The sequence below is a fragment of the Ursus arctos genome, unplaced genomic scaffold (genome assembly GCF_023065955.2).
Source record: "Ursus arctos isolate Adak ecotype North America unplaced genomic scaffold, UrsArc2.0 scaffold_12, whole genome shotgun sequence".
NCBI classification, from domain to species: Eukaryota; Metazoa; Chordata; class Mammalia; order Carnivora; family Ursidae; genus Ursus; species Ursus arctos.
In genome coordinates this window covers 50,616,031-50,642,498 of record NW_026622786.1, presented here as the reverse complement: position 1 = coordinate 50,642,498, position 26,468 = coordinate 50,616,031, and the positions used below count along the sequence as shown (strand labels likewise).

At 43.5% G+C, this 26,468-nt stretch overlaps 1 protein-coding gene across 3 annotated transcripts in view; it reads right to left on the bottom strand.

Moving 5' to 3' along the window:
- Positions 1–16,162: 16,162 nt before the first annotated feature.
- Positions 16,163–26,468, bottom strand: part of GNG12 (G protein subunit gamma 12) — a 124,397-nt gene continuing 114,091 nt past the window's right edge. For all 3 annotated transcript variants that reach the window (XM_026497842.4, XM_048220251.2, XM_057310574.1), the window contains exons 3-4: positions 21,741–21,859; positions 16,163–20,042 (exon numbers count right to left, since the gene is read on the bottom strand). In XM_026497842.4, the coding sequence (XP_026353627.1) occupies positions 19,917–20,042; positions 21,741–21,833 (219 nt within the window). In that variant the 5' untranslated portion in view covers positions 21,834–21,859 and the 3' untranslated portion in view covers positions 16,163–19,916. The remainder of the gene's footprint in view (positions 20,043–21,740; positions 21,860–26,468) is intronic.

Below are 26,468 nucleotides of genomic sequence, written 5' to 3'. Positions count from 1 at the left end.
TTCTGCAGAACTATTCTACAAATCTAGGGGAGGCGGAGGGAGACGCTCTCGTTTGATCAGTTTCCAGCCGCCCCGATGCCAGCCCACTAGGAGCTGAGGAATACACATTTCTCTGCAAAGGCTGAAGAGATTTTCGGGGAAGAGATAATAACCAGCAATACTTGCTACCTGTAGACAGAGTTAGAATTTAGTTTACTACGGCGTTTATTGCGCAAGTTGCCAGAACGCCAAGAGGCTTGAGTCCACGCGCAGAATGGCTCTCAGCACGGCCTTGAACTGGCCGAGCTGCAGCCCTGTTTGTTCGGTGCTAGACACAGAGCTGGGCGCTTTGGACAAGACAAGGAAGAACCCGATCGGCACGGTCCAAACAACGGCTCGTTGATGTACAAGGAGTACTGCTCCGTGTCAGGCACAGGTAGGAGCTCCGGCAGTGACTAGAGTTCCTATTTTTCTTCTATCAATGAGCACTTTCTGGCTTGGAGCATGCTTTCACATTTATTAATTTGATTCCTTGATAAAGCAACTGAGGCTTAGAGAGGTCAAGAGACACCGCCAGAGTCCCAGGGCAAGGAAGAAAAAGAATCAAGAGTTTTAGTGTGAATTCAGTCCTCTGTATCCTGGAGCTGTCTCTCAAAGAGGCCAACCAGACAGCAGAGGTTAGCCTGGGGGAGGATGAAACTAATTGGATCTAATCTTTTACTTATCCAATAAGTGGGACAGAGCCTCAGGAAAACAGAAGGAGACAAAAACCAGGAGAGAATTCTAAGCATTGTTCCCTTTCATCTTGGAACTTCATTGTGGCACAAGCGATTTGTGTGTCCCTAAAGTGCTTTTAGGCTAACACATTTTCTACGATTAAGTTTCTCAGAAAGAACTTACTATCCGCAGAAGCAGCAAACTTTCTTAGTATCACCCCTTAACACCTGACTGTAATTGTATTACAATCATCAAAATAATCATTTCACAAGAAATGGCTCACCTGGAGAAGAACCTTCTGATTTCACACTGCTTCTTGGTGTAACTGTTAAGGACTGAGCTGGCAAAAATAAAGACCAAGAGTGTAGTAGTTAAGACCATGGGCTTTTAGAACCAGAAAGATCAGGGCTTGGATCCTTGATCCCAGCTAGAACTTGGGAAAGTTAGTGTAACTTCTCTAAGCCTCAATTATTTCTCCTATGAAATGGAAAAATAAACAAGGCTTATTTCATTGGTTTGTTGTGAGGATTAAAGGAATTGTGTGTAGAAAACACTTAGGTCAGTTCCTATAAGTACTCACTCTATGTAACCTAATGACAATGGTATCTCCCATGAGTAATTTTCTATGTATGCATGCTACGTATGTGTTCTATGTAATCCTTCTGTATTTGCAAATTAGAGGGAGATTTAAAGAAAAAAGAAAACCCCCAGTCAGCCACATAGCCCAGCAGCAGAGAATATGGAGAGACACCATCCAATTAGATTATGTTCATTTCGATGAAGCTGGTTTCTCCTCCATTTCTATTAATTTGGTTCCTTATTGCTTATTTGAATTATCAGAACGTTTTCTGTCTGAAATCAAAGGTTGAGTGCATACTGTGTGCCAAGCACTGTGCTAGAACTTGCTATATAAACATGATTATGATGCGGTTTCTACCTGCAGTCGAGTATAGGAAGCTGACACGTTTTCAAGTCGGTGCGGTGGTTGGGCAAGTTTGGGCATGCTGTGTGTGTGTGTGTGTGTGTGTGTGTGTGTGTATGTATAGGGTAGTGGTGGTGGTGAGGAAGCCTTCCAGGAAAGAGTGATGCTTGACCTGAGACCTGAAGCATGCTTAGGAACTAGTCAGGGGAGAAAGGTGTGGCACATGAGAGACTCTTCAGTCTGTGGTATTTACTAGAGGATTAAGTGTTAAGGAAGGGAGTGGAGAAATAGGCTGAGAAGGTAGACAGAGACCAGGTCATAGTCTTGTATGCTCTTCTAAAGAGCATGGACTTTGTCCATATCCAAGCATGGAGAGGATTCTGGGAGTTTTATGTAGAAAAGTAAAATGGTTAAGTTGGAGTGTTCTATGAGTCACTTTTCTCAGATGGGTTCAGTTGGTCAGGCCATAGCATGCTGGATGAGATTTGAAGGCAGTGTCACGTAAGGGGACAGCTCTTCATTGTTGTCATCTGTCTGCCCCCCCCCCCCGCTTCCTTCTGTGAATCTTCTTTCTTATTAGCACTCCCCACCTCAGCCTCAAGGGTAGATTTGTTATACAGGCTTAGCCAGTCCTTCTGGCTATGGTGATTGGTTTGGGGATAGATATGTGACTTCAACTGGGCCAATCAGAAAACGTCCTGGGACATTTCTGCTAGAGTAGAGGATCTCTTTCTGGTGCTGGCAAGCTGATAGATGTGTCTATGATTGCTAGCAGAAGGCTTGCCTTATAGAGAATAAAGCTATTCAAGAGGAAAGGTCAGAGTGGAACCTGAAAGCGAGCTCCTGGATCTAGCTGTACCTGAGAGAGGCCCATGGATTTTCAGTTTCATTTGTGAGTTTTGCAAGTTTCATTTGTGAGTAAAAGTAATATGAGCAACAGAGGTGGAGGGATTTCTGGGATGTGAGATTTTCGGGGCCCAAACCAAGATAGCCCCAAGTAAATCGAGACAGTTGGTTACCTTAATGCCAGAGGTCGCCACATAGGCTGGAGACTAGATTGGAGGTTTTTGCAGTAGTTCAACCAAGGGATTATATGGGCCTGAATTCATAGTTGATGAGGAAAATCAGGGATTTGGGATTTCCCAAGTCTTTGGTAAATGAAATAGGCAAGAATGGGTGAGCAGATGTAAGGAACGAGGTGGGATTCTTGAATGCCTCTCCGGTTTCCAGCTATGGCAATTTAGAGACGGTAGTGCTACCAGTTAAATTTTAGGGAGGGGGATGGGTTTCAACACATCATGTTCCAAGTCTGTGTGTGCTGTTGAAATGTCCAATGGGATAGGTAAGTCTGATGCTTGGACAAAAACTGAGCCCGCTGTATAGATTTGGGAATCTTTAGCGTGTACCCAAGAAGGATGGGTAAAGCAGGAAAAGGAGCAGTGGGCCTAAGGACCAAAACTTGGGACTGAGGGTGAGATTTTAGGGGGCAGACATATGAAAAGGAGACTGAGGAGGGAAAAAGAGTCTGATATCACAGAAGCCAGTGGTGCAGAATGGTGAGTTTATGAAAAAGAACAAGTCCAACAGGGGTCCTTGAAACAGAAACCAAAATGCTCCGTTGAATTTGGAAATTGGGGGCTTACTGGCCATTTTAGTGGGTGAAATCAGCTCTATTACAATGGTGGGAGTAAAAGCAAGATTGCAGCCAATCGAGAGATGGGAAGTGGGGAGAAGACAAGGAAGGCCGATCACTCTTTGGAAATCTTTAATAAAGGGAAGAAGATGGTAGCGGGCTTAGGAGATAGCTGGAGAATTTGGACTTGAACCAGAGGTTGCTTCTCAACCTGTCCCTTTGATGGAAGATATCTGAACAGGTGTGATGGAGACATTTGAGAGTGGGAAGGTAGGAAATTTAAGAATTCAGGCCAAATGGCCCCAACATTTTGGTTGCTTGATGGAGAAGGCAGAATTATTTGCCTGATGGGAAGGAGATAAATAGGAGGTGGCAGCGGTGGGGGGGTGGGTTTGAGGAGGGTGATAATGGTTCAGAAAGAAGAAGGAGTTGGTGCACAGGTGGAACGAAAGTGTTGTGAGACACTTCTGGGGACTCAGAGATTAGAAACACTACTTCCGGTTTCTCACCACTTGTTATTTCCCTTGTTCATTCTAATTATCTTTATGAAAACAAAGCTTCTAAAACAAAACAAGACCCTGCTTAAAAAGCTCCCTTCCCTTGTCTGTATAATCATCACAAACTCTTTGACTTGACCCAAACTTCTTTCCCGGCCTCCTCTACATTCTCCTCCCCATACCTCTGTCACAAATATCTGCGTTGCTCGGATACCCTAGACCCCGTTAGAACCTGGCGCATTTGCATGCACTGTTTTCTTTGCCGAGAATCTACTGTCCCTGTCCTTTACTAACAACTCCTACTCAGCCTTCAAGACCCAACTGATATGTTGCCTCCTCTGCAAGAACGTTTTTGACTTACAGCCAACTTCTTGATCTTTTTTTAAGAATTGAATTTAAATTCCAGCATAGTTAACATGCAGTGTTATATTAGTTTCAGTTATACAATATACTGATTCAACAATTCCACACATCACCTGGTGCTTATCACAAGTGCCTTCTTTACTGCCCATCATCTATTTCACCCATCCCCCCACTTCCCCGCTGGTAACCATCAGTTCATTCTTTATAGTCTGTTTTTCAGTTTGGCTCTTTCTCTTTTTCCCCCTCTTTGTTCATTTGTTTTGTTACTTAAATTCCACATTTGAGTGAAATCATATGGTATTTGTCATTTGACTTATTTTGCTTAGGGTAATACTCTCTCTAGATCCATCCATGTTGTTACAAATGGCAAGATATTTTTTCTTTCTTTTTTCTTTTTTTTTTTTTTTAAAGAGGGGAAGTGTGGGGAGAGGGAAAGAAAGAGAATCTTAAGCAGGCTCCACGCACAGCATGGAGCCCGATGCAGGGCTCGAACTCACAACCCTGAGATTATGACCTGAGCTGAAATGTAGAGTCAGACACTTAGCCGACTGGGCCCCCCAGGTGCCTCAGGATTTCATTCTTTTTTTTTATGGCTGAATAATATTCCATTGTATATCTATGCCACTTTTTCTTTATCCACTCATGTATTGGTGGACACTTGGGCTGCTTCCATAATTTGGCTATTGTAAAAAATGCTATAAACATAGGGGTCTTTGTATCCCTTTGAATTAGTGTTTTTGTATGTTTTGGGTAAATACCCAGTAGCATTATTACTGGATCATAGGGTAGTTCTATTTTTAACTTTTTGAGGAAACTCCATACTGTTTTCCACAGTGGCTGCACCAGTTTGTATTCCCACCAGCAGTGTACTAGGATTCCTTTCTTTTTTTTTTTTTTTTAAGATTTTATTAATTATTTGACAGACAGCCAGCGAGAGAGGGAACACAAGCAGAGGGAGTGGGAGAGGAAGAAGCAGGCTCCCAGCTAGAGGAGCCTGATACGGGGCTCGATCCCAGAATGCCAGGATCACGCCCTGAGCCGAAGGCAGACGCTTAATGACTGAGCCACCCAGGCGCCCCTAGGATTCTTTTTTTCTCCATATCTTTGCCAGCACTTGTTTCTTGTGTTTTTGATTTTAGCCATTCTGCTGGGTGTGACATGATAGCTTGTAGTTTTGATTTGTGTTTCCCTGATGCTGAGTGATGTTGAGCATCTTTTCATGTGTCTGTTGGCATCTGGAGGTCTTTTTTGGAAAAAAGTCTGTTCATTTCTTCTCCCTATTTTAAAATTAGATTATTTGTTTTTTGGGTGGTGATTTATATAAGTTCTTTATATGTTTTGGATGCTAACCCTTTATCTGATAAGTCATTTTCAAGTATCTTCTCCCATTCAGTAGGTTGCCCTTTGGTTTTGTTGATTGTTCCCCTTGCTGTGCAGAAGCTTTTTATTTTGATGTAGTCCCAATGCTTTTGTTTCCCTTGCCTCAGGAGACCTATCTAGAAAAATGTCGCTATGGCCAATGTCAGAGAAATTACTGCCTGTGCTCTCTTGTAGGATTTTTATGGTTTCAGGTCTCACATTTAGGTCGTTAATCCATTTTGAATTTATTTTTGTGTCTGTTCTAAGAAAGTGGTTCAGTTTGATTCTTTTGCATGTAGCTGACCAGTTTCCCCAACACCATTTGTTGAAGAGACTTTTTCCCATTGCGTATTCTTTCTTGCTTCACCAAAGATTAATTGACCATATAACTGTGGGTTAATTTCTGGGTTTTCTATTCTGTTCTATTGACCTATATGTCTATTTTTGTGCCATAACCATACTGATTTGGTTACTACACCTTTGTAATATAACTTGAAGTCTGGAATTGTGATGCCTCCAGCTTTGCTTTCCTTTTTCAAAATTGCTTTGGCTATTCAGGGTCTTTTATAGTTGCATATAAATTTTAGGATTGTTCTAGCTGTGAAAAATGCTGTTGGTATTTTGATTGAGATTGCATTACATGTGTATATTGCTTTGGGTTGTATACACATTTTAACAGTATTTGTTCTTCCAATCCATGAGCATGGAATGTCTTTCCATTTGTGTCCTCTTGAGTTTCTTGCATCAGTGTTTTATACTTTTCAGAGTACAGGTCTTTCACCTCTTTGGTTAATTTTATCCCTAGGTATTTTATTGTTTTTGGTGCAAATGTAATGGGATTGTTTTCTTAATTTCTTTCTTCTGCTTCATTATTAGTGTGTAGAAATGCCACAGATTTCTGCACATTGATTTTGTATTTAGCAATTTTACTGAATTCCTTTATCAGTTCTAGTAGATTTTTGATGGCGTCTTTAAGATTTTCTTTTTTTTAAATTTTTTTAAAGATTTTATTTATTTGAGAGAGAGAGCGCGACGAGCAGGGGAGATGGAGAAGCAGGCTCCCCGCTGAGCAGGGAGCTGGACTTGGGACTTGATCCCAGGACCCTGGGATCATGACCCGAGCTGAAGGCAGACGCTTAACCGACTGAGCCACCCAGGCGCCCCTAGGGTTTTCTACATAGAGCATCATGTCATCTGCAAATAAGGAAAGTTTTACTTCTTCCTCACTGATTTGGATGCCTTTTACTTCTGTTTGTTGTCTGATTGCTGAGGCTGGGACTTCCAGTGCTATGCTGAATAAAAGTGGTGAAATCGGGGGCGCCTGGGTGGCACAGCGGTTAAGGGCCTGCCTTCGGCTCAGGGCGTGATCCCGGTGTTATGGGATCGAGCCCCACATCGGGCTCCTCCGCTATGAGCCTGCTTCTTCCTCTCCCACTCCCCCTGCTTGTGTTCCCTCTCTCGCTGGCTGTCTCTATCTCTGTCGAATAAATAAATACAATCTTAAAAAAAGTGGGGAAGTTGGACATCCTTGTTTCTGATCTTAGGGGGAGAGCTCTCAGATTTCCCCCATTGAGTATGATGTTTGCTGTGGGTTTCCATATATGGCCTTTATTATGTTGAGGTATGTTCCCTCTAAACCCACTTTGTTGAGGGCTTTGATCATGAATGGATGTTTACTTTGTCAGATGCTTTTTTTGTATCTATTGCAATGATCATATGGTTTCTATCCTTTCTCTTTTGATGTGATATATGACATTGATTGTTTTGCGAATATCAAACCACCCTTGCAACCTAGGAATAAATCCCATTTGATCACGGTGAATGATATTTTTTAATGTATTATTATTGGATTGGTTTGCTAGTACTTTTGTTAAGGCTCTTTGCATCTATGTTCATCAGAGATATTGGCCTGTAGTTCTCTTTACTTGTGGTGTCTTTGGTTTTGGTGTAACTGGCCTCATAGAATGAATTTGGAGGTTTTCCTTCTATTTTTTGGAATAGTTTGGGAAGAATAGGTATTAATTCATCTTTAAATATTTGGTAGAATTCACCTGTGAACCATCTAGTCCTGGACTTTTGTTTCTGGGTCATATTTTGATTACTGATTTCTCTCCTTGCTGACAACTGGTCTGTTGGAATTTTTTGTTTCTTTCTGCTTCCATTTTGGGAGGTTATGTTTCTAAGAATTTATCCATTTCTTCTAGGTTGTCTAATTTGTAGGCATATAGTTTTTCATACTATTAACAACTGTTTGTATTTCTGTGGCGTTGGTTGTCTTCTCCTCTTTCAGTTGTGACTTTTCAGTCCTTTCTCTTTTTATCAGCCTGGCTGGAGATTTATTCATTTTGTTAATCTTTTCAAAGAAATAGCTCCTGGTTTCATCGATCTGTTCTTTTTAAAAATTTTTTTTAGTTTCTGTGTCTTTTATTTCTGCTCTAAATTTTATTTCCTTCCTCCTGCTGGTTTTGGGTTTTGTTTTTCTTCTTCTAGTTCCTTTAGGTGTAAGGTTAAGGTGTTTATTTGAGATTTGTTTTGCTTCTTGAGGTGGGCCTGTTGCTATAAACATCCCTCTTAGAACCACTTTTGCTGCATCACAAGGGTTTTAGACTATTGTGTTTTCATTTTCATTTGTTTCCATGTACTTTCTGGTTTCTTCTTTTATTTCTTGGTTGCCTTATTTATTGTTTAGTAGGATGTGATTTAACTTCCATGTATTTGTGGTCTTTCCAGATTTTTTCTTGTGGTTGATTTCTAGTTTCAGAGCATTGTGGTCAGAAAAGATGCATGGTATGGCTTTGATCTTTTTAAATTTGCTGAGGCTGTTTTGTGGCCTAATATGTGATCTGTTCTGGAGAATGTTCCATATACACTTGAAAAGAGTGTGTATTCTACTGTTTTATGGTGGAACGTTCTGAATATATCTGTTAAATCCACCTGGTCCAGTGTGTCACTCAAAGCCACTGTTGCCTTGTTGATTTTGTTTGGATGATCTGTCCATTGATGTGAGTGGGGCGTTAAAGTCCTTTACTGTTGTATTATTATTGCTCCTTTATGTTTGTTATGAGCTGCTTTATGTATTTGGATGCTCCCATGTTGGGTACATAAATACTTACAATTGTTATATATATATATTTAAGATTTATTTATTTATTTTAGAGAGAGAGAGTGAGAGCAGGTGGGGAGGCAGAAGGAGAGGAAGAGGGAAAGAATCCCAAGCAGACTCCCTGCTGAGCACGGAGCCTAACACGGAGCTCGATTTCACAACCCTGAGATCATGACGTGAGCCAAAATCAAGAGTTGGACACTCAACCAACTGAGCCACCCAAGTGCCCCAATTGATACATCTTCTCGTTGGCTTGTCCCCTTTATGATTTTAGAGTGTCCTTGTCTTTTTTTTTTTTTAACAGACTTTGTTTTAAAGTCAATTTTGTCCAATATAAGTATTGCTACTCCAGCTTCCTTTTGACATCCATTTGCGTGATAAGTGTTTCTGCACCTCCTCCCTTCCATTCTGCCGGTGTCTCTAGGTATGAAATGAGTCTCTCTTAGGCAGCATGTAGATGGTATTGTTTTTGTATGCGTTCCATCATCTTGTGTCTTTTGATTGGAACATTTAGTCCATTTACATTCAAAGTAATTGCTGATAGATATGTATTTATTGCCATTTTGTTACTTGTTTTGTGGTTTTGTAGTTTTTCTCTGATTCTTCTCTATTTCTTCCTCATGGTTTGCTGGTTTTCTTTAGTGATACATTGGGATTCCTTAGTGTTTTTTGCACATGTTATTCCTCTTTGATTTGTGGTTACCATTCGGTTTATATAGAACATCTTCCGCATGTAGCAGCATGTAGTGAGCTGGCAGTCGCTTACTTTTGAACCCATCTGTACTCTTCTCTCCATGTTTCAGATATCTGGTATCATATTTTACAGCCTTCTATTTTATGCTTCTTTTGATGGATTTTTTTTACAGATATACTTATTTATTTTTGCTTTTGTGCTTCCTATATTTCTTCCTCGTGGTTTTTGTTTTCCACTCAGTGTCCCCCTTAGCATTTATTGTAGTGCTGGTTTAGTGGTCATAAATGCTTAACTTCTGTTTGTCTGCGAAACTCTTTATTTTTCCTTTATTCTGAATGATTGTCTTGCTGGATTGACTATTTTTTTTTTAAAGATTTTATTTATTTATTCGACAGAGATAGAGACAGCCAGCGAGAGAGGGAACACAAGCAGGGGGAGTGGGAGAGGAAGAAGCAGGCTCATAGCGGAGGAGCCCGATGTGGGGCTCGATCCCATAACACCGGGATCACGCCCCGAGCTGAAGGCAGACGCTTAACCGCTGTGCCACCCAGGCGCCCCTGGATTGACTATTTTTAAAGAATATTTTATTTGTTTGAGAGGGAGAGCGAGAAAGAGGGAGAGAGAGAGTGTATGCATGAGTGGGGGTGGGGGGCAGAGAGAGAGGGAGAAGCAGACTCCCTGCTGAGCACGGAGCCCCATGTGGGGCTCGATCCCAGGATCCAGAGATCGTGACCTGAGCTGAAGACACACCTAACTGGCTCAGGCACCCAGGTGCCCTTGGATAGACTATTCTTGCCTGAAGATTTTTCTCTTTCTACACTTTGAATATATTGGCCACTGTCTCCTGGCCTTCAAAGTTTCTACTGAAAAATCAGCTGATAGCTTTATGGGGTTTCCTTTGTATGTAACTGTCTTGCAAACTTTAAAATCTCTCTTGCAAACTTTAAAATTTTTTTCACTTTTTGGGGGAGGTCATTTTAATTACTATGTATCTTGGTGTGGACCTCCTTGGGTTGAATTTGTTGGGAGTATCTCTGTGCCTCCTAAATCTGGATCTGTTTCCCTTCCCAGATCCAGGATGTTTTTAGCTATTTCTTAAAATACATTTTCTGCCCCTCCCTTTTCTTTCTCCTTTTGGGATCCCTATAATGTGAGTGTTAATTACACTTGATGGTGTTGCTAAGTTCTCTAAGTCTATTCTCATTATGCAGCATTTGTCTCTCACATGTTCAGCTTGATTGCTTCCCATTACTTTAGCCTCCAGGTCACTGATACTTTCCTTTGCTTCCTCTAGCCTGGTATTTTTTCCATCTGTTGTATTTTTAACTTCATCTATTAAGTTCTTCATCTCTGATATGTTATTTTTTTTAAATCTCTTAAGTGTCTCACTGATGTCCTCTACCCTTTTCTGAAGTCCAGTAATATCTTTATGATCATTACCTTAAATTCTCTATCAGGCATATTACATTTTTCTGTTTCTACTTCGATCTCCTGTTGTGATTTTTGTCTTGTTCTTTCAGAGCCAACTTCTTATAATAGCATTTACCACACTGCATAGTAATTTATCTGTTTACCTCCTACTGCCCAACCCTATAAACCCCGCCCCAACCATCCTGGGAGATCCTTTTTTCTGGGTTTATCCTAGGACATATTTAGAACAGGGCTAGTAGGAACTACTATATTCCTAATAGGACCTCAACAAATAAATGAATTCTTTGTCCTGCTTCTAAAAAAACAAATGTTCTGTTATTCACATTTAATATTTGAATGAGCTACTTTTCTTTTTGTAGTTATGTTTTTGAACTCCTTATAAAGCCATTGTTAGAACTTTGCTCTCTCAATTCTATTAATTGCCTATATACAAAATACCTTTCTGCAATTCGTTTTGCTTACAAATTGTTTCCAGTCCTGCTGATGAGTCAGTAGTTGAAGTATCAGGAAGTGATTCTTTAAATATCTTTTAAATACCTATAAACATACAGCAAACCCACATGTCCTTCTCTGACCCCATGTTCTAGACTTTGGTTCTCCTGATTTTTTAAAATATTAATTAATTAATTTTTTTTCTGATGTAAATTTCGATGATTTATTAGTTGCGTATAACACCCAGTGCACCATGCAATACGTGCCCTCCTTACTACCCTTCACCAGTCTATCCCATTCCCCCACCCCCCTCCCCTCTGAAGCCCTCAGTTTGTTTCTCAGAGTCCACAGTCTCTCATGCTTCATTCCCCCTTCTGATTAACCCCCCTTTCTTTATCCCTTTCTTCCCCTACTGATCTTCCTAGTTCTTATGTTCCATAGATGAGAGAAATCATATGATAATTGTCTTTCTCTGCTTGACTTATTTCACTTAGCATTATCTCCTCCAGTTCTCCTGATTTTTAATTCAAGGAGGAAAATGTAAAATGACTTGGGGTAGGGATGGCAAAATGCAACTGAAAGTGAATTGCTCTCCTCTCTCAAATTTGCATAAAATTTAAAGCTAGAAGAAATGTTAATAATTAACTGGCCTAAATCCCTTTTTAGAAGTAAATCCTGTTTTTTTGGGAAACAGGACCGGAAGTTACGGTTGCAGTTGGACTAGAACTTACACTTCTGATTCCAGGACATGTGTTCTCTCTCTTACATCATACTAACTGCTCATGAAAAATTCAGTGTTCTTGAAAGGCCTATCAAATATGCATGTAGATCTCTTCAAGCTTCTATTTCCTCATATGTAAAGTCGGGATAATAATAGGAGCTATGTCATGGGTTTGTTTTGAGATTTTTTGACTGGAGTGTAGGTGACACATGATGTTACATTAGTTTCAGGTGTACAACATAGTGATTCCACAATTCTGTATGTTATGCGCTGCCACAAGTATAGCTACCATCTGTGACTATTCAATGATATTATAATACCATTGACTTCATTCTTTGTGCTGTAACTTATATCTCAGTTACTTAGTCATTTTACTTACTCATTCATAACTGGAGGTCTGTACTTCCCACTTGCCTTCAGCCATTTTGCCCATCCCCCAACCACCAGTTTCTTCTCTATATTTATGGGTCTGTTTCTGTTTTTTGTTTTGTTTTTTAGATTCCACATGAGTGAAATCATATGGTGTTTGTCCTTCTCTGACTAGCTTATTTCACTTGGTGTAATACCCTTCTAGATCCATCCATGTTGTTGCAAATGACAAGATTTCATTCTTTTTTTATAGCTGAATATTCTAGTGTGTGTGTGTATATATGTATATACACACATATATTTACATATATAAGGTAATTTGTGTGTGTGTGTGTGTATGTGTGTAGACATATTTAGTTGCTTCTGTAATTTGGCTACATTGCAGCATTATTTATAGTAGCCAAGATATGGAAGCAAGTAAATGTCCATGTATAGATGAATGGATAAAGAAGTTTTCATACACAGACACACGAATATTATTCAGCTATAAAAAAGAATGAAATCTTGCCATCTGCAACAGCACAGATGGATCTAGAAGGGTATTACGCCAAGTGAAATAAGCCAGTCAGAGAAGGACAAATACCATATGATTTCACTCATATGTGGAATTTAAGAAACAAAACAAATGAACAAAGGAAAAAGAAACCAAAAAAACAAAACAAAACAAAACAAAAAAACCCAGACTCTTAACTGTAGAGAACAAACAGATGGTCACCAGAGGGGAGGTGGGTGGAGGAATGGGTGAAATAGGTCACGGGGATTAAAAGCACACTTGTCTTGATGAGCACTCAGTAGTATAGAGCATTGTTGAATCATTATATTATACACCTAAAACTAATATAACTAACTATAACTACTGGAATTAAAATTTTTAAGACTGCTACAATAAACATAGGAGTGCATGTATCTTTTCAAATTAGTGTTTGTATTTTCTTTGGGTAAATACCTAGTAGGGGAATTACTGGACGATACGGTATATTGACTTAATTTTTTGAGGAACCGCCACACTGTTTTTCACAGTGGTTGCATTAATTTGCATTCCCACCACCAGTGTAAGAGGGTTCCTTTACATCCTCACCAACACATGTTATTTCTTGACTTTTTGATTCTAGTCATTCTGACAGGTGTGAGGTGATATCTCATCGTGGTTTTGATTTGCATTTCTCTGATGATTAGTGATGTTGAGCACCTCTTCATATGTCTGTTGGCCATCTGTATTATCTTTTTTGGAAAAATGTCTATTCAGGTCCTCTACCCATTTTTAATTAGAGTGTGTGTGTATGTGTGTGTGTATGTGTGTTGAGTTGTATAAGTCTTAATATATTTTGGGTATTAACCCCTTAATAGATATATCATTTGCAAGTATCTTCTCCCAGTTGGTTGCCTTTTCATTTTGTTGATGGTTTCCTTCACTGTGCAAAAGCCTTTTGTTTTGGTGTAGTCCCAGTAGTTTATTTTTGCTTTTGTTTCCTTTACCAAGAAGACCTATCTAGAAACATATTGCTAAGGCCAACGTTAAAGAAATTATTACCAATGTTTTCTTCTAGGAGTTTTATGGTTTTATGTTGCATGTTTAGGTCTTTAATCCATTCTGAGTTTGTGTATGGTGTAAAAAGTGGTCCAGTTTCATTCTTTTGCATGTAGCTGTCCAGTTTTCCCAGCACTATCTATCAAAGAGACTATTTTCCTCATTGTACATTCTTGCCTCCTTTGTCATAGATTGACCATATAAGCATGGGTTTATTTCTGGTTTTTCTATTCTGGTCACATGCCAACTTGTACCTAGGCTTATCCTTAACCTGATCCTGGGGGACATTAATGCTCAAGTCTATCAGTGCCAGGGATGAAGCAGGTATTGCTGGCCAGGTTTTTCCAGTGAGTGACTGCCTTAGGCCTGCCCCTGCTGTATCAACTTATGGGTCCACAGGGTCCTCATGATGTCACAGGATGAATATCTTATATTAGGGCCAGATTTAAAGTCTTCTAGTGAAAAGGGCTGTCACTTTTATCTAAGCAGGATGTGTATGTGAAAGGATAGGGGATGACTGGATTTAGAGACCAGAAGTAGCAACTTGCATAAAGATATATTTCTTAGACTTCTAAACCTGGGATCTTACCATTATGTATCTCAATGATTTCAGTTACTTGTTTTTATAATTGAATAGATTATCTAGAATTTATAAGGTATAGGCATGCTTCAAATGTATAATTCTTGATGATATCTAAATCTTTACTATTCACTTCTACTCCTTTATGGTAAGCATTGCTCTTTCCACAGTCCTCTCTTGTAGTTCCAATGACCTTCTACTATCCGTTAAGTCATTAGCATTTTAGGATGAATTTACTTGGATTGCATTTTCCTACAGGACAAAGAAAATAAAATACTAGTTTCTGAAAAAATAGTTGAAGTGGGGGTTCCTGAGACCAGCCATCCATGTTTGCCCAAGGCTGGCCTACAGTTAAATGGCCTTAACAGACATGAATGACTCTGTTAAGGAGACAGTAATTGGAGCAACAGAAGGGCGCATCTGAAGGCATGACCATCACTGTTTGCTGCTTACAGTGGTAAAGGGATAAAGAAGTCAGTGGGACCATGCTCTGAAGATAAACTAAAGGCAATATCCATGCTAGGTTGTGCAAAGATGGCTACAGCTGATGGTGGGATCAGGTTCTATAAACACAGCCAAAAGTTTATAAACCTAGGACAGGGAGGGGAGGAGGGAAAAATCGTCCACAACCGTCTACCTAGCACCTTTTAAATAAGAAGGCTTATAGTGACTATACGCACATGTATATAGCAGAACTGACCCGCTGGCCAATGAGCAGCTTACCTCCCTATCCAGGCAAGCTGGAGGGTCACATGACCTGTATCTCCACACTAAGCTACCACCAGCACCTGTAGGTGTGAGTTCCTTGTTCATAACGTTAAGGTGGTGTAACATTTCATCTGCCATGTTGACTTACAGTCTACCCTTTATATTACACTCCCTTCCCTCACCTTGTTTTAAACTCACCCCTACCCAAACCCATCTACCATCCCCCCAATTCAACTGTCTTCCATCACGAGTTGTAGGAACTTCTGGTAATTTAGTCTGAACCAGTGGAAGTACATGTCAGTTGCTGTCTGCTTTTCATGACCAAAGTATCCAAATTCTTTAGTCTTTTCCTAGAAAGGGTTGAATGTCTATCTTTTGCTCCTACCCTCTGTAGTGTGTAAGTACTGATTCTCAGAAGCCTAGGCCATCTCTGTAGCTACCTGGTCCATAACCAGACACTCACTGGCTGCCTTTTTTCCCTTTCTGGATGATATTCTCCCTTCATTCCATGGGAATCCCAGCCCTAGAAGGAGAGACTGAGGAGGAGGCAGGGTACCTTTGGCACACACGTGGTGAATATGAGTCATTGTGAGTGTAATGGCCTTTTCATTTGTTATCTGTTTCCATGGTCACAGCTGGGTCTCAGGATGGGAAACAGCCCTCCACACACTGGGTATCATGACATCACTCCTCTTTAATAACCTCCACTGCCTTTCTGTTGCTTGCAGGATAAACAAGTAGTAGGGGAGGTACTCTGCATGCTAGTTTTGAGCACACTCTCCTCCTTTTCCTTCACTACCTCCCAAGACTTAATCCCAGTGCTTATAAGGTTTTCTTTTCTCAAGACCCAGTTCAAACATCACCTCCCTTGGAAGCCTTCTCAGACTTTACTGAGGTGGAGCTGGTTCTCCTTCCTCTGGGACCTCACAGCACCACAGGCTCACCTTCTCACATGGTACCCTAATGATCAGCTTATGCACCTGCCCTTCCCACCCACCTTGCTCTGGTCTGTGAGCTGTGGGCTGGTGGGAGTCTTACTCATCGGAGTGTCAGAGCCTGTGTTCAACATCTGGCTCTCAGTAGGTGTCCAGAAAATGTTAACTGAATGAAGGAAAAGGGAAGAGAATGGGTCTTCTAATAATTTATTGAGCAAAATACGGGCAGGATGATACAGTGAGGCACTGATGCAGTAAAGAGAACAATGATGTTTTAATGAAACTTCTTTCAAACCTGTGAAAATACATGTGACGTAACTGCTTTTATTCTTTCCATAGGACAGATTTCCAAACAATGATCACAGTGCTTAGGGTAATAAGATGCTGGACAGATGAGTAGCCCAAGAATGCTAGGAAATAACAAAATCCCTCCAACTATGTATCAAATGCAGATTACTGAAACATCAAGTGAATGATGTTTAGAGTGACATGACTACAAACAAGACATTACAGTAATCAAGTCCATAAAACTAGAAAAAGCTATATAACAAAAAGGCCTCTCATAAGCTATTAAATGAGTATATATGATAGACGAACCCATTTTACATTTGAAGCAGCTTATAGCACCGACACGTTGGCAGGACCCGTAGAGGGTAGGCTGCTGGACCGAGGCATCGGAGGGGACTGGGGGGAGTCTCCACCATCCTCTACTTTAAGCCTCCTGTTTTACAGATGGTGAAATGGCCCAGCGAGATGAAGTGCCTTGTCCAAAGTCGCACGACACAGGGACACAGGATCGGCTGGAAGAAGACCCAAGGCTGTGATCCAGGCCACCCAACGTTAGGTAAGTGCTCTGTTTCACTCTACACATCATTCTATGTGATTCATGTATTTTGTTCCTATTAAGAGATCTACCATAAAAGAAATCGATACAATTCATAACACACTCCAGTATTTTATTGAGAAGGACTGACGTGTACTGTAGTTCATTTCTTGGGCCTCTACAGATCTTCAGTCGATAGTTGGAATAATCAGGTGACACTTATCTTGGCTGTAAATTGGCAAAGAGGGCATGTGAAGCCAAGTTTAGCACATTCTCTACTACCTAAGCCTATGCCTCAAAATTACTAAATCACTGGTATAATTTTTTTGACAAAGTACAAAAACAGTACAGAGAGAAAGCAAGTCGGTTCCTTCCTTTAAAAGATCATTATGGCACTTTGATTTTAATAAGGGAAGGAAATGTAAAAAACTGATTCTTTTTAGAAGAAAAGTAACTACAGCCTAGACCTTGTGAACGACCTGGTATAATGTGTTTCTGTAAAATACTTTGGAGTCATGAACGTTTGTCTAGCATATTTTGCCATGGTCCCGAGGCCTCAATTGGACAGACTGATGCCCTACTGAACATGTAAGAATGAAAAAAGAGATTGCTGTTACTAGAAGCAGCATTAAAGACAAAAATATAATGAACATACTTAAATAGCTTCATAGATACGAAGTCGAGAAGTTGCATGTATATTATGTGATTGTGTCTTTATAGTGGTAGTTGGAAAAAATACACATACTGGGCATTTGTCCATTATAAACCAGCTATTGCAGACAGTTCATAAGTAGAATAAAGCCTGATAAATAAGTGACTTCTGCATATCCTATACACAGATTTTCTTACATAGACGTCTAGCTGTAAGTCAATCAACATTTAGCTACATTTTTCCCCCCACTGGGTCCAGCACCCAAGGATAGGATTTCACTTCTCTTGAACAGGCCCTAGACCTAGTTAGGAAGTTACATGACATTCATACTCCTAGCCTTTATGATATCTGACCAGCGAAAATGAAATCTCCTGGGACCCCGAGTCCATTCCTTACCACTACAAGCGTATCAACAGAGAGCAAAACATATTTGTTTTCTGTTAAGTAAAAAGGACATAATTTAGTACTAAAGAATAAACTATGCTCGCTACTGAAAAGGTACACATACACCAGAAAGGTATAATAAAATTTCATAAAAATATTTAACAAGCTGCATTATAAATACTTAAAGAAAAATGTTAAAACCAGAATGAAAATAAGATTAGTGTTCTGAAACTATCTATCTGTAGAAAAAGACTTGTTAAAAGAAAAGGCCTCATTCAGTGAAGCATTGAATGTAATGTCTTTCTAGCGTACACGTCAAATTTCACCTTTCTCTCTCCTAAACAGGTTCCTCTAACTTACTTGGAAACTGGGGCTATTGCAAAACCAAGCGGTAGATGACAAGAGGTTAAGGCCAGTGGCATGATTTTCACATGATGTTGGAAAAGTGAGGGCAGTTCACAGTGCTGAACAGATAGATGTCTGGGGCAATCCTGACTCTATTTGAGCAGTTTAAAAATAGCCCCACATCTGTTCACCTTCAATCAGCTTCATACTCAAAACTCAGACCTTAGATTTTGAAAGGGGCTTGTGTTGCAGAGCAAGAGTGTACAGAACTAGGGGAAACCGCTCTAAATAATTCCATACTGGGGTTGGATCCTTTTTGAAAATAAGCTCTGAATCCTTCACTAGTAGATATTTTAATGAACTAAAGATGAATTAGAATATCAAAGGCTTATGTGTGGTTTGAGCCCTTAAGTGAGCGATTTTGTTAAGAAAGGGACCCTTTCTCCCTCTTTGATAAAACTAAAATACTCTCTGGCCATAGGAGATTCCTCAGGATGCCCACGGGCAAGTCCAAGGATGTGAGGGCTCCGTCCACGCCCAGAGGAACATCAAGGAACCCCCGAAGCCCAAGTAGTGTACCCTGGAACCCTGCCTGCCCCGGGTGGTTTGTGGACAAGGTAGGGAACAACCGTGGCCCAGCAGGTATTTGAAAAGCGCTTTAGTGTCCGATACCTTTGGCTTTGGTACGTTTCTTTCCCACCACGTTCCACCCAAGTGGGGCTGGGGAGGTGAATACCACCTCTGGAAACAGCTGTCCTCGCGGGAGAGGAAAGACAAAGGGCAGGGCAGAGAGGAGGAGATCACCAGGTTTGGCTAAAAAAGCAGCTGGCTTTCACACATGCCTGTTCCTCTCTGGGCCGGGCTCACGTGCACTCTGCCGCCCTCCAAGCACGAGGGTGGACACATCAGAGCTCTAATCCAGAGAGCAGGAGCCCCAGGGGCACAGCTGCCCACAGTCCCCCCCCCACTTCTGGACTCAGGATCACTGAAGCCCAAAAGGCTCCCTTGTGAATACCTCCTGAGAGGGCTTGTAGTTCAGTTTTTAACTTAACTTTCATCGGGACAGCTGATCCTAGCTTAAGAGGTCAGCACGATTTCTTCCTTACTCAATTACAGTGGCTCCGATCTTTAGGACGGTCTTTACTTTTTGTACAGTCCACTATGTGAAAAGATCTTATCCTACCTGCATACAGCTCAAGACACAGGACTTCTGGAGTGGAACTGAGGGCACGGAGAGAGACCTTTTACTCAGGAACTAAGCATGGACGTGTGTGTATACACACAGCACACTCCTCACGCACGCACGCTGTACTCCTGGCACAACCCGACTAAGAACATACTGGGATGTAAAGGGTTTAGGACTCAAGTAATTCTTGGCATTTTAATCTAGACAGGTACTTGGGTAATTTAGGTCGGGATATAATTGGGTTAGTCATATATTTAAAAGTATATACTTGCCTTTTTTTCGAAATGGCCCAAACCAACTTTTCTTAAGCAGTAACCCAATAGGACACCATCGTTATCAAATGGAAAAGGAGATTGTTATTCTGGATTAAATCAGCAAAAGGTGTTTTAGAGAAAGGGCAACTTGGAAAATAAAGACGTCAGAGTCGATTATTCCAAGTTAGAGTATTTTAGTTATTAGCAGTGGTTACCAAATAAGCTGAAGGTAAATTTCTTCCAAGGAGCTGCTCATAATTTGCTTTGTAGAGAAGAGGCGAGGAGCCATTTCACTGTTCCTCTATAAGATGATGCAAGTTTTTTTATCCTTGAAAGGGTTTTCTGAGGTCGGTATCCCTGTCAGCAAAGGGTCGCTCCCGGCGTGCTCCTCGCAGTAGGACATGAGGTCCGCTGACGCCTTTGAAACCTGACAGGTAGAAAACGCAAAGCCAACAAACAAAATAACTTATCTGCAAACATTACAAGTATAGTTGAATGCTGGCCCCCTGAGCAGAAGACTGTCGAGGGGCTACTCTGAGAGGAGTCAGCTTCTCCTGGATTACTTGGGAGTTAAGAAAGGGGAAAGATCCGTAAACGGACCAGGCGGGCAGCTCCGGCCTTCTTTCACCAAGTGATCAGACTTCATGACCTCATGTGTGTCCTAGCGCGAGCCCAGATGACCTACCCCCCGCGAGCAAGTATGCCTGCCAAAACACTGAACGGGAATCGAGTCCTCAGCGAACCAGGGTATTCAAAGTGCGGGCCATTCTGCAAAATGCGTGGACTGTGGTAGATTCGCTCAGCGTTAGATGATCCTGAACGTTACTGTTGTCCTGCGGCGATGCAGCAGGACGCCCCTGTATTCAGGAGGAGAGACGGTGAGGTGTTTAAGGGTGAAGACTCATGATGGCTGCACATAATTGTCAAGGGGCTTAAGGGATAGGTGTTGTGCGGCTGTGTAGACAGAAAGCAAATGTGCCAAAATGTTAATAACTGGTGAATCCTGGCCAGCAGTATAGGGGTGTTTGTTGTCATAACTCTTCTACAGGTTTGAAATTTCTCAAAGTGTGGGGAGGAGGAAGTTTATGGGAATCAAGGGAAGGGTGTATCTTAGTTTGTATTTGATACGAAACTGGAATGCAGCGCAGTTTAGGAACTGAATTACAGGTTTGGATTCAATACTCTTGAGAGACAGAGTCAAGTTCTAGAAGAGCTTCAAGAGTTAAAGACGGGGCTTGGGAAAATAAAAAGAGGGACAATACCAGAATGGGAAGATTCAGTGCCTTCCTCTGGTGGCAGTTAAGAACGGAAAATGCCCTGCCCTGTTCAGAAGCTGGGGTGGGATAGCCTGCAGAACCTTCAGTTCTGTGTCTTCAGGCAAGGAGCACGGGGCAGCTGAGTCCTGTCAAATACAGCACAGGCAGCCTGCTGTTTTGAGGACAGGTGACTATCCCCAGGCCCAGAGGAATGTATCAGGTGACTGCTTCAGTTTCTAGGAAACAGCATTACTCACAACATTCCAGGGCACACACTGCCTCGTTCTCTCCTGGGATTTGGGGGGGGGAAAAGACTTCGAAGTCAGGTGACCTTATAAATGCCTTCCCATTTCTTCCAAATCTCAACTAAGGCTGGCATTACTCACCCTGGCTGCAGAACGTGTCATTAAAATAGTCTGCACACATTTAAAAAGCAGCATACTCTTAAAAAAAAGGAGACCATGCATGTTGACTTGCTGTACAAGGCTAGCTCACCTGCATTGATAACATTTAGTAAATTCCAGAGGGATGACAAGGGTGTTCATAAAGTCTGTCTGGACCCCCTGTCTCAATGCAGAACACAGAGATTGTGGGACTTGATGGTGCTCGTTCAGGGAAGGCAGGCCCTCAGGGAATCCTGTCTTGGGTTTTAGGTTTTTCTGTCCAAACAGAGAGGCTAAGTCAGACACATGGGCTGCCCAGTACTTCTGAAATGAAGCCCGTGCCAGGTAGAAGAGAGTTAAGATTCTGAGACTCTCCGCTTGCTCTCGGAAAATCCTGACCCCCAGCTGCATTATGGCATTGCCTTCTCCAAAAGGGGGCCTCACCTTTGGAGAGCAGAGGGGCCCAATCCCACCCAGGCTTCTGACCTTTATTCTCTCGATGGAGGCTTCCATTCTCAACTGTTGCACGGTCCTCCTGGCCTGGGCGATGTTGTTGGTGCTTGCCGTTTTGCTAGACATCTTCAACTATTGTTTCTACCTAAAACCTGAAAAGAACATCAATGATTGAAGCAGTCCTAAAGCTTCCGCTCCTTAGGGGAAAAGGGTGCACCTTCCCAGTCCTCACGGGCTCTGGGAGGTGGTTACTAAGATGCCCTCCCACTGGAGCTCCTTCATAAATCTTTCCTTTGCAATACTAGTCGTTTAATCCGTGCACCCCAACATACAGCACAACAGAGCCTTTTCTAGCATTTTCTAAGAGGGAACAAACACACAAACATTTGTAGTAGTTCAGGGGCCTCCGGCAATGGTGAGCGAATGCAAGCACAGGCCACATTACGCACGCAGCTTAATATTACTGCTATGTACTTTAATGGAAGGTTTGATTTTATTTCATTTTGGCTCTCTTACCCAACTATTACACTGATTCAAGTCCTGGCAACCAAAAACAGCAAAGGAGAGTGCGTCTGGAGAACTTGCACAAAGGGTACATTTTTAGGCGCTATCCAGGTTTGCAATCGTTTGAGGAATGTTAGTTGGGCAGATAAGGAAGTCTTTATTCAAGAGAAGTGGGAACCTTTCAGCTGAAAGACTCTCAGTGATGACCCACCGCCAGTGTCCGGGGGGACACATGGAGCAGCCTAAAGCCTGAAAGATTTAACAGAACTCTCTCCTTCCCTCCTTTGTCTCTGTTGGCCTCTTCCTGGGGCCGGGCCACTTGCTAATCCTTTACCCCCACCCCAGGGATGTGGGTTGACTCTCCTCTCTGGCCTGAGCCCTTGGAGCCAAGGCTGCCCTTTCTCTCTCAGCCCCTGCACCTGGTAAAAAGGTAAAGGAAACCTCCCGGACCTTGAGCTTCACCCGTCTGGGTGTCCAAGGACATATTCCAAAAGGCAGCCCCAGGGGCAAAGCGCTGCCTCTGCCATATATGGTGAAGTCCCGTCCCAGCACTGTGGCGACTGCGGGAAAATGCAGAGCTGGCAGGCCTGGCACCCATGTGGCAGTTTTATGACTCATAGGAGCAGGTGGACAGTAGGTAAGCCTTCCTTGGACGATGCAAAGGCTCAGCAAAGTCTTAGGGCACCGCGGCGCCGGCAGCAAACCCAGGCTGACTCAACCTTCTGGAGGGGCCGCTGCAGAGCCTACCTGCCATAAAGGCTTAGGACCAGATAAGGCTGCACACCAGGACAGCAAGCCCCAGACTCCATGGCGTCCCCGCGTGGGCACCCGGGTGCTCTCCCGAGTGTCCCCACACGTGGAATGCTCCCCGGAGCTCAGCGCCAAGACCTGGGTCAGAGAGGCAGCTTTGCGTCGAATGCACAAATAAAAACTGTTTTTAGCTTGTGCACAATTCTGCCATCCAGCCTCACCGGCATGCTTCACATTCCTGGGTTTGGACCCTGCCTCTGCCACTTACTAGCTGGGGGAAGCTGGGCTGATTACTTGACCTCTACGAGCCCAAGTTTCCTTCTGCATGATTGAAGGGGAGGAGTGTGTTTGAGGAGTTAACTCGCTGATGCACATGTGGTATTTAGCCAAGGACGAGGCACTCCAAAAGCAGCAGCTGCTCACACTTACCGTGGATCTCACACCCAGCACCAGGAATCAGAAGTCCCCTGTGGACCTGTCTGCCCCACCCCCACCCCCAAGTCAGTGAGCCTCCAGAATCCTGACGACTAGGCCCCGGGGGCAGCGGGGGGGTGGTGGCTGTGGCATCAGCCCCTCTTCAGTGCGCTCTGTCCATGCAGAATGGAAGGGCTGGCGAGCGGAGAAGTCCCTAGAAGAAGGAAGCCCCAGCGCAGGGAAGTGGGAGGAGGAATCGTATTGGCAGGGAGGGGTGGCCCTGCTTTCTCTGAGGCCTTCGCGACCTCATTTCGACACACTCCTGCCAAGAGCTGCCTCTTCCTCGGACTCCTGTCAGGCCGCCCCACCCAAACGAGAGGCCTACGGTCAGCTCCCAGGGGTTGTGCTCCTACCCGGCAGCCTGGCCCAGCGCTCTACTGCGCTCCCAGGCAAGGACTTCGGAGCAGAGCCCCTGGAAGGGGACCGAGGCAAACGCAGCGGAGCGCCCTGCTTCACAGCTCGCTCCTTCCACAGTCCGTCCCCTGCAGCATGTTAAGCTGGGCGCCCGTGCCAGCTGGCCAGGGTTCTGAGCACTGGGCCCCGGCCTCCAGAATGTGAACACGATACCCTTCTGAAGGGCCTGTGGTTTCCATGCTGCCTCCTAAGGACTGTCTGAATGTCCCTTTGCATGAGAATAACGCCAACATTCTCTTCTCAGCTTCCAGGGCACAAAGGTTCCAAGGCCCGAGCGAGTTTTCCTGCAACGGCTCCGTTGTTCATTCACATGCATCAGGACCAAAGAGCACCAGCGGGTTCTTTGTATAAAATCCTGGGGTAGGCGCCTCTAACATCGGTGAGGAACTGTAACGCGTACTTGGCGGACTTTCTTCCTGACTATATCATGGTCACGGTTAAAAACAGCGAGCACCTGACTGCTCACGCTGGCAGGTTTCCCCCGTTCTGATATCTGTGTTCTGACCTGCTCCCTCACTGACCGCCCTCTCCCCTGCTTCCTTCCCCGGGGGTCCCTTCCCCTCTGCTTCAAGGGGATTGGAGCCCCTGTTCCTGCCTCACCAACTTCTCTCGGGGTTCCAACTCAAATACAAGTTCTCTTCTCAAAGGCCACGTCCCTCTCCTGGCCTATGGATAAGCCCAGCCAGAAAGTTAAAGTTTAGGACACGGGTGATTGTCACAGCTTCACGGATTATTAAACACAAACAATTTCCTACTCAATATGGTGTAGGAATAGCTTTGGCCAGTCCATTAAATGGGGTATGTGGGGTCATTCCTAGAAAAAGCTGTCTACTGCACCACTGGAAAACAACAGAGTCTCTTATTACAACATTCTTCTTATGGAGAAGAATTCTACCATTTCAATGGAAGGAGCGTCCCGGAGGGGCTCGGTGGGCTGGGCCGCCGCCTGGCTGTGTGAGTAGGGCCGCGAGCAGGGCCGCGCTGGGTGGTGGCGGAGCAGCGGCGTTTAAGGAGCCCGACGGCTAGCTGCGGATTTCCTCCCAACCTGCCCCTGCTCGGCATCGGAACAGCCTGGCTGGGGCGGACCAGCCCAGAGAGCCACTCCCACCCTGTCTGTGCCTTCAGAGGGTTTCTTTGCTCTTGCCTCAACGGCAAGGATGTCTGGCTGGTTGCTTGTGCCACCAGGTGGATAAAAAGCTCGCTTTATTCTTACTTTCAGAATCGCTTCCAAGGCAAACAACACCTGATCCTTCTATGGAACTCAGAGTGCACACGCTGCTTTCAGACGCAGGAGTCCGTGAAGCCTCCCTCTAGGCCTGAAAGCCGGATTACTGTTTCATCCTCATTTCAGAGAGGAGGCGCCTGAAGTTCGAAAAGCTTGCTCCAAGTTCACCCAGCTCCTAAACCTTAAACCAGCCTGTAAACCTTTCACCCCAGCAGCCACACTCCCCACTACACCAAGGAAAGGGTGCCACTGCAGCTAATTGGACCCACACACACTCAAGGCAAGGGTGACCCTGACCCTGATGACCCGAGTGCCGGGCTTGCTGACGGCTTTGCGGCTGTGTATCATCCCTTCTAGGGCAGAACGCATCTGTTTGTCTAGAGCCCTGAAAAACAGACCTCCCCTCTCCTTCCTGCAAGCTAAGCAAGAATGTTCTCGCTGTCACGAGTAGGCAAGGACTGAGGTCAGCATCTGGAGATCCTGAGCCACCAGCGCTCTCTCCACCCCCCACCCCCGAGAAGTGCGGAGGCCTGCGCAGACCCCCAGTTTGATAAGAACCCGGCTATCGCTTCTGCGGCCTTGTTCGCATTTTTACACGTGGCTAGCAGATTTGAATGAACACATGTAATATTTACTTATTCAAATAATTGGCATTGGTTTTAATGATGTTGTTCATCTGAATTCTTAGGTTCCTAGAAATTCCTAGGAACAAGATTTCCCCATTAGGGAAATAAGAATGCCTTAATCTTTGTCGAGAGGGGCCTGCAGCAGGGAGAGGGTGGGGATGGAAAGTGTGTCAGGGAGCTCACTCGGGGAAGCAGCCGCTGAATCACAAGTCCGCCTGGCCTGGCCAATAACTGAATCGCTGGAGTGAAGCCAGTGTTCTGAGTAAACACACTCCTCCTGTCTGCAATAAAAGACCAGGTTTCCACTCCTGCTCTGATCTTGCCTCCTGTTCTCACTGTCTTACTGTCTTACCCTGGCTCTTTGTCTGTCCCCCTCATCCATTACAGGGGTGCAGGCAGCAATGCGAATCTCACAGGGTTGCGGGGAGGACAAACGAGTGTCTAGCCACACTGGACCCTCGACACACAGACATTTAAGAAAGGCTGGGTCCCTACGTTCCCTGACAAGACAAAAAAAATCATGCGTTTGGTGAGAAACGAGAAAAATTCACTCAGCAAAAGAAGAATTTCAAGGGAATAGGATGAGTGGCAATATCTTTCTAATACGGCCTCAGCGCACAGTGAGACCTTGAAGAACACGTATTTCACATCAGAGCCTAGAGGCTGAAGGCAGACTGCAGGTGTGTTTGGTTGAGCCATACACAGGGTTAGCTCGTGCGTGTGTGTATTTTAACTTTAAATTGTCAACGTTTGAAAAACCGATATTTC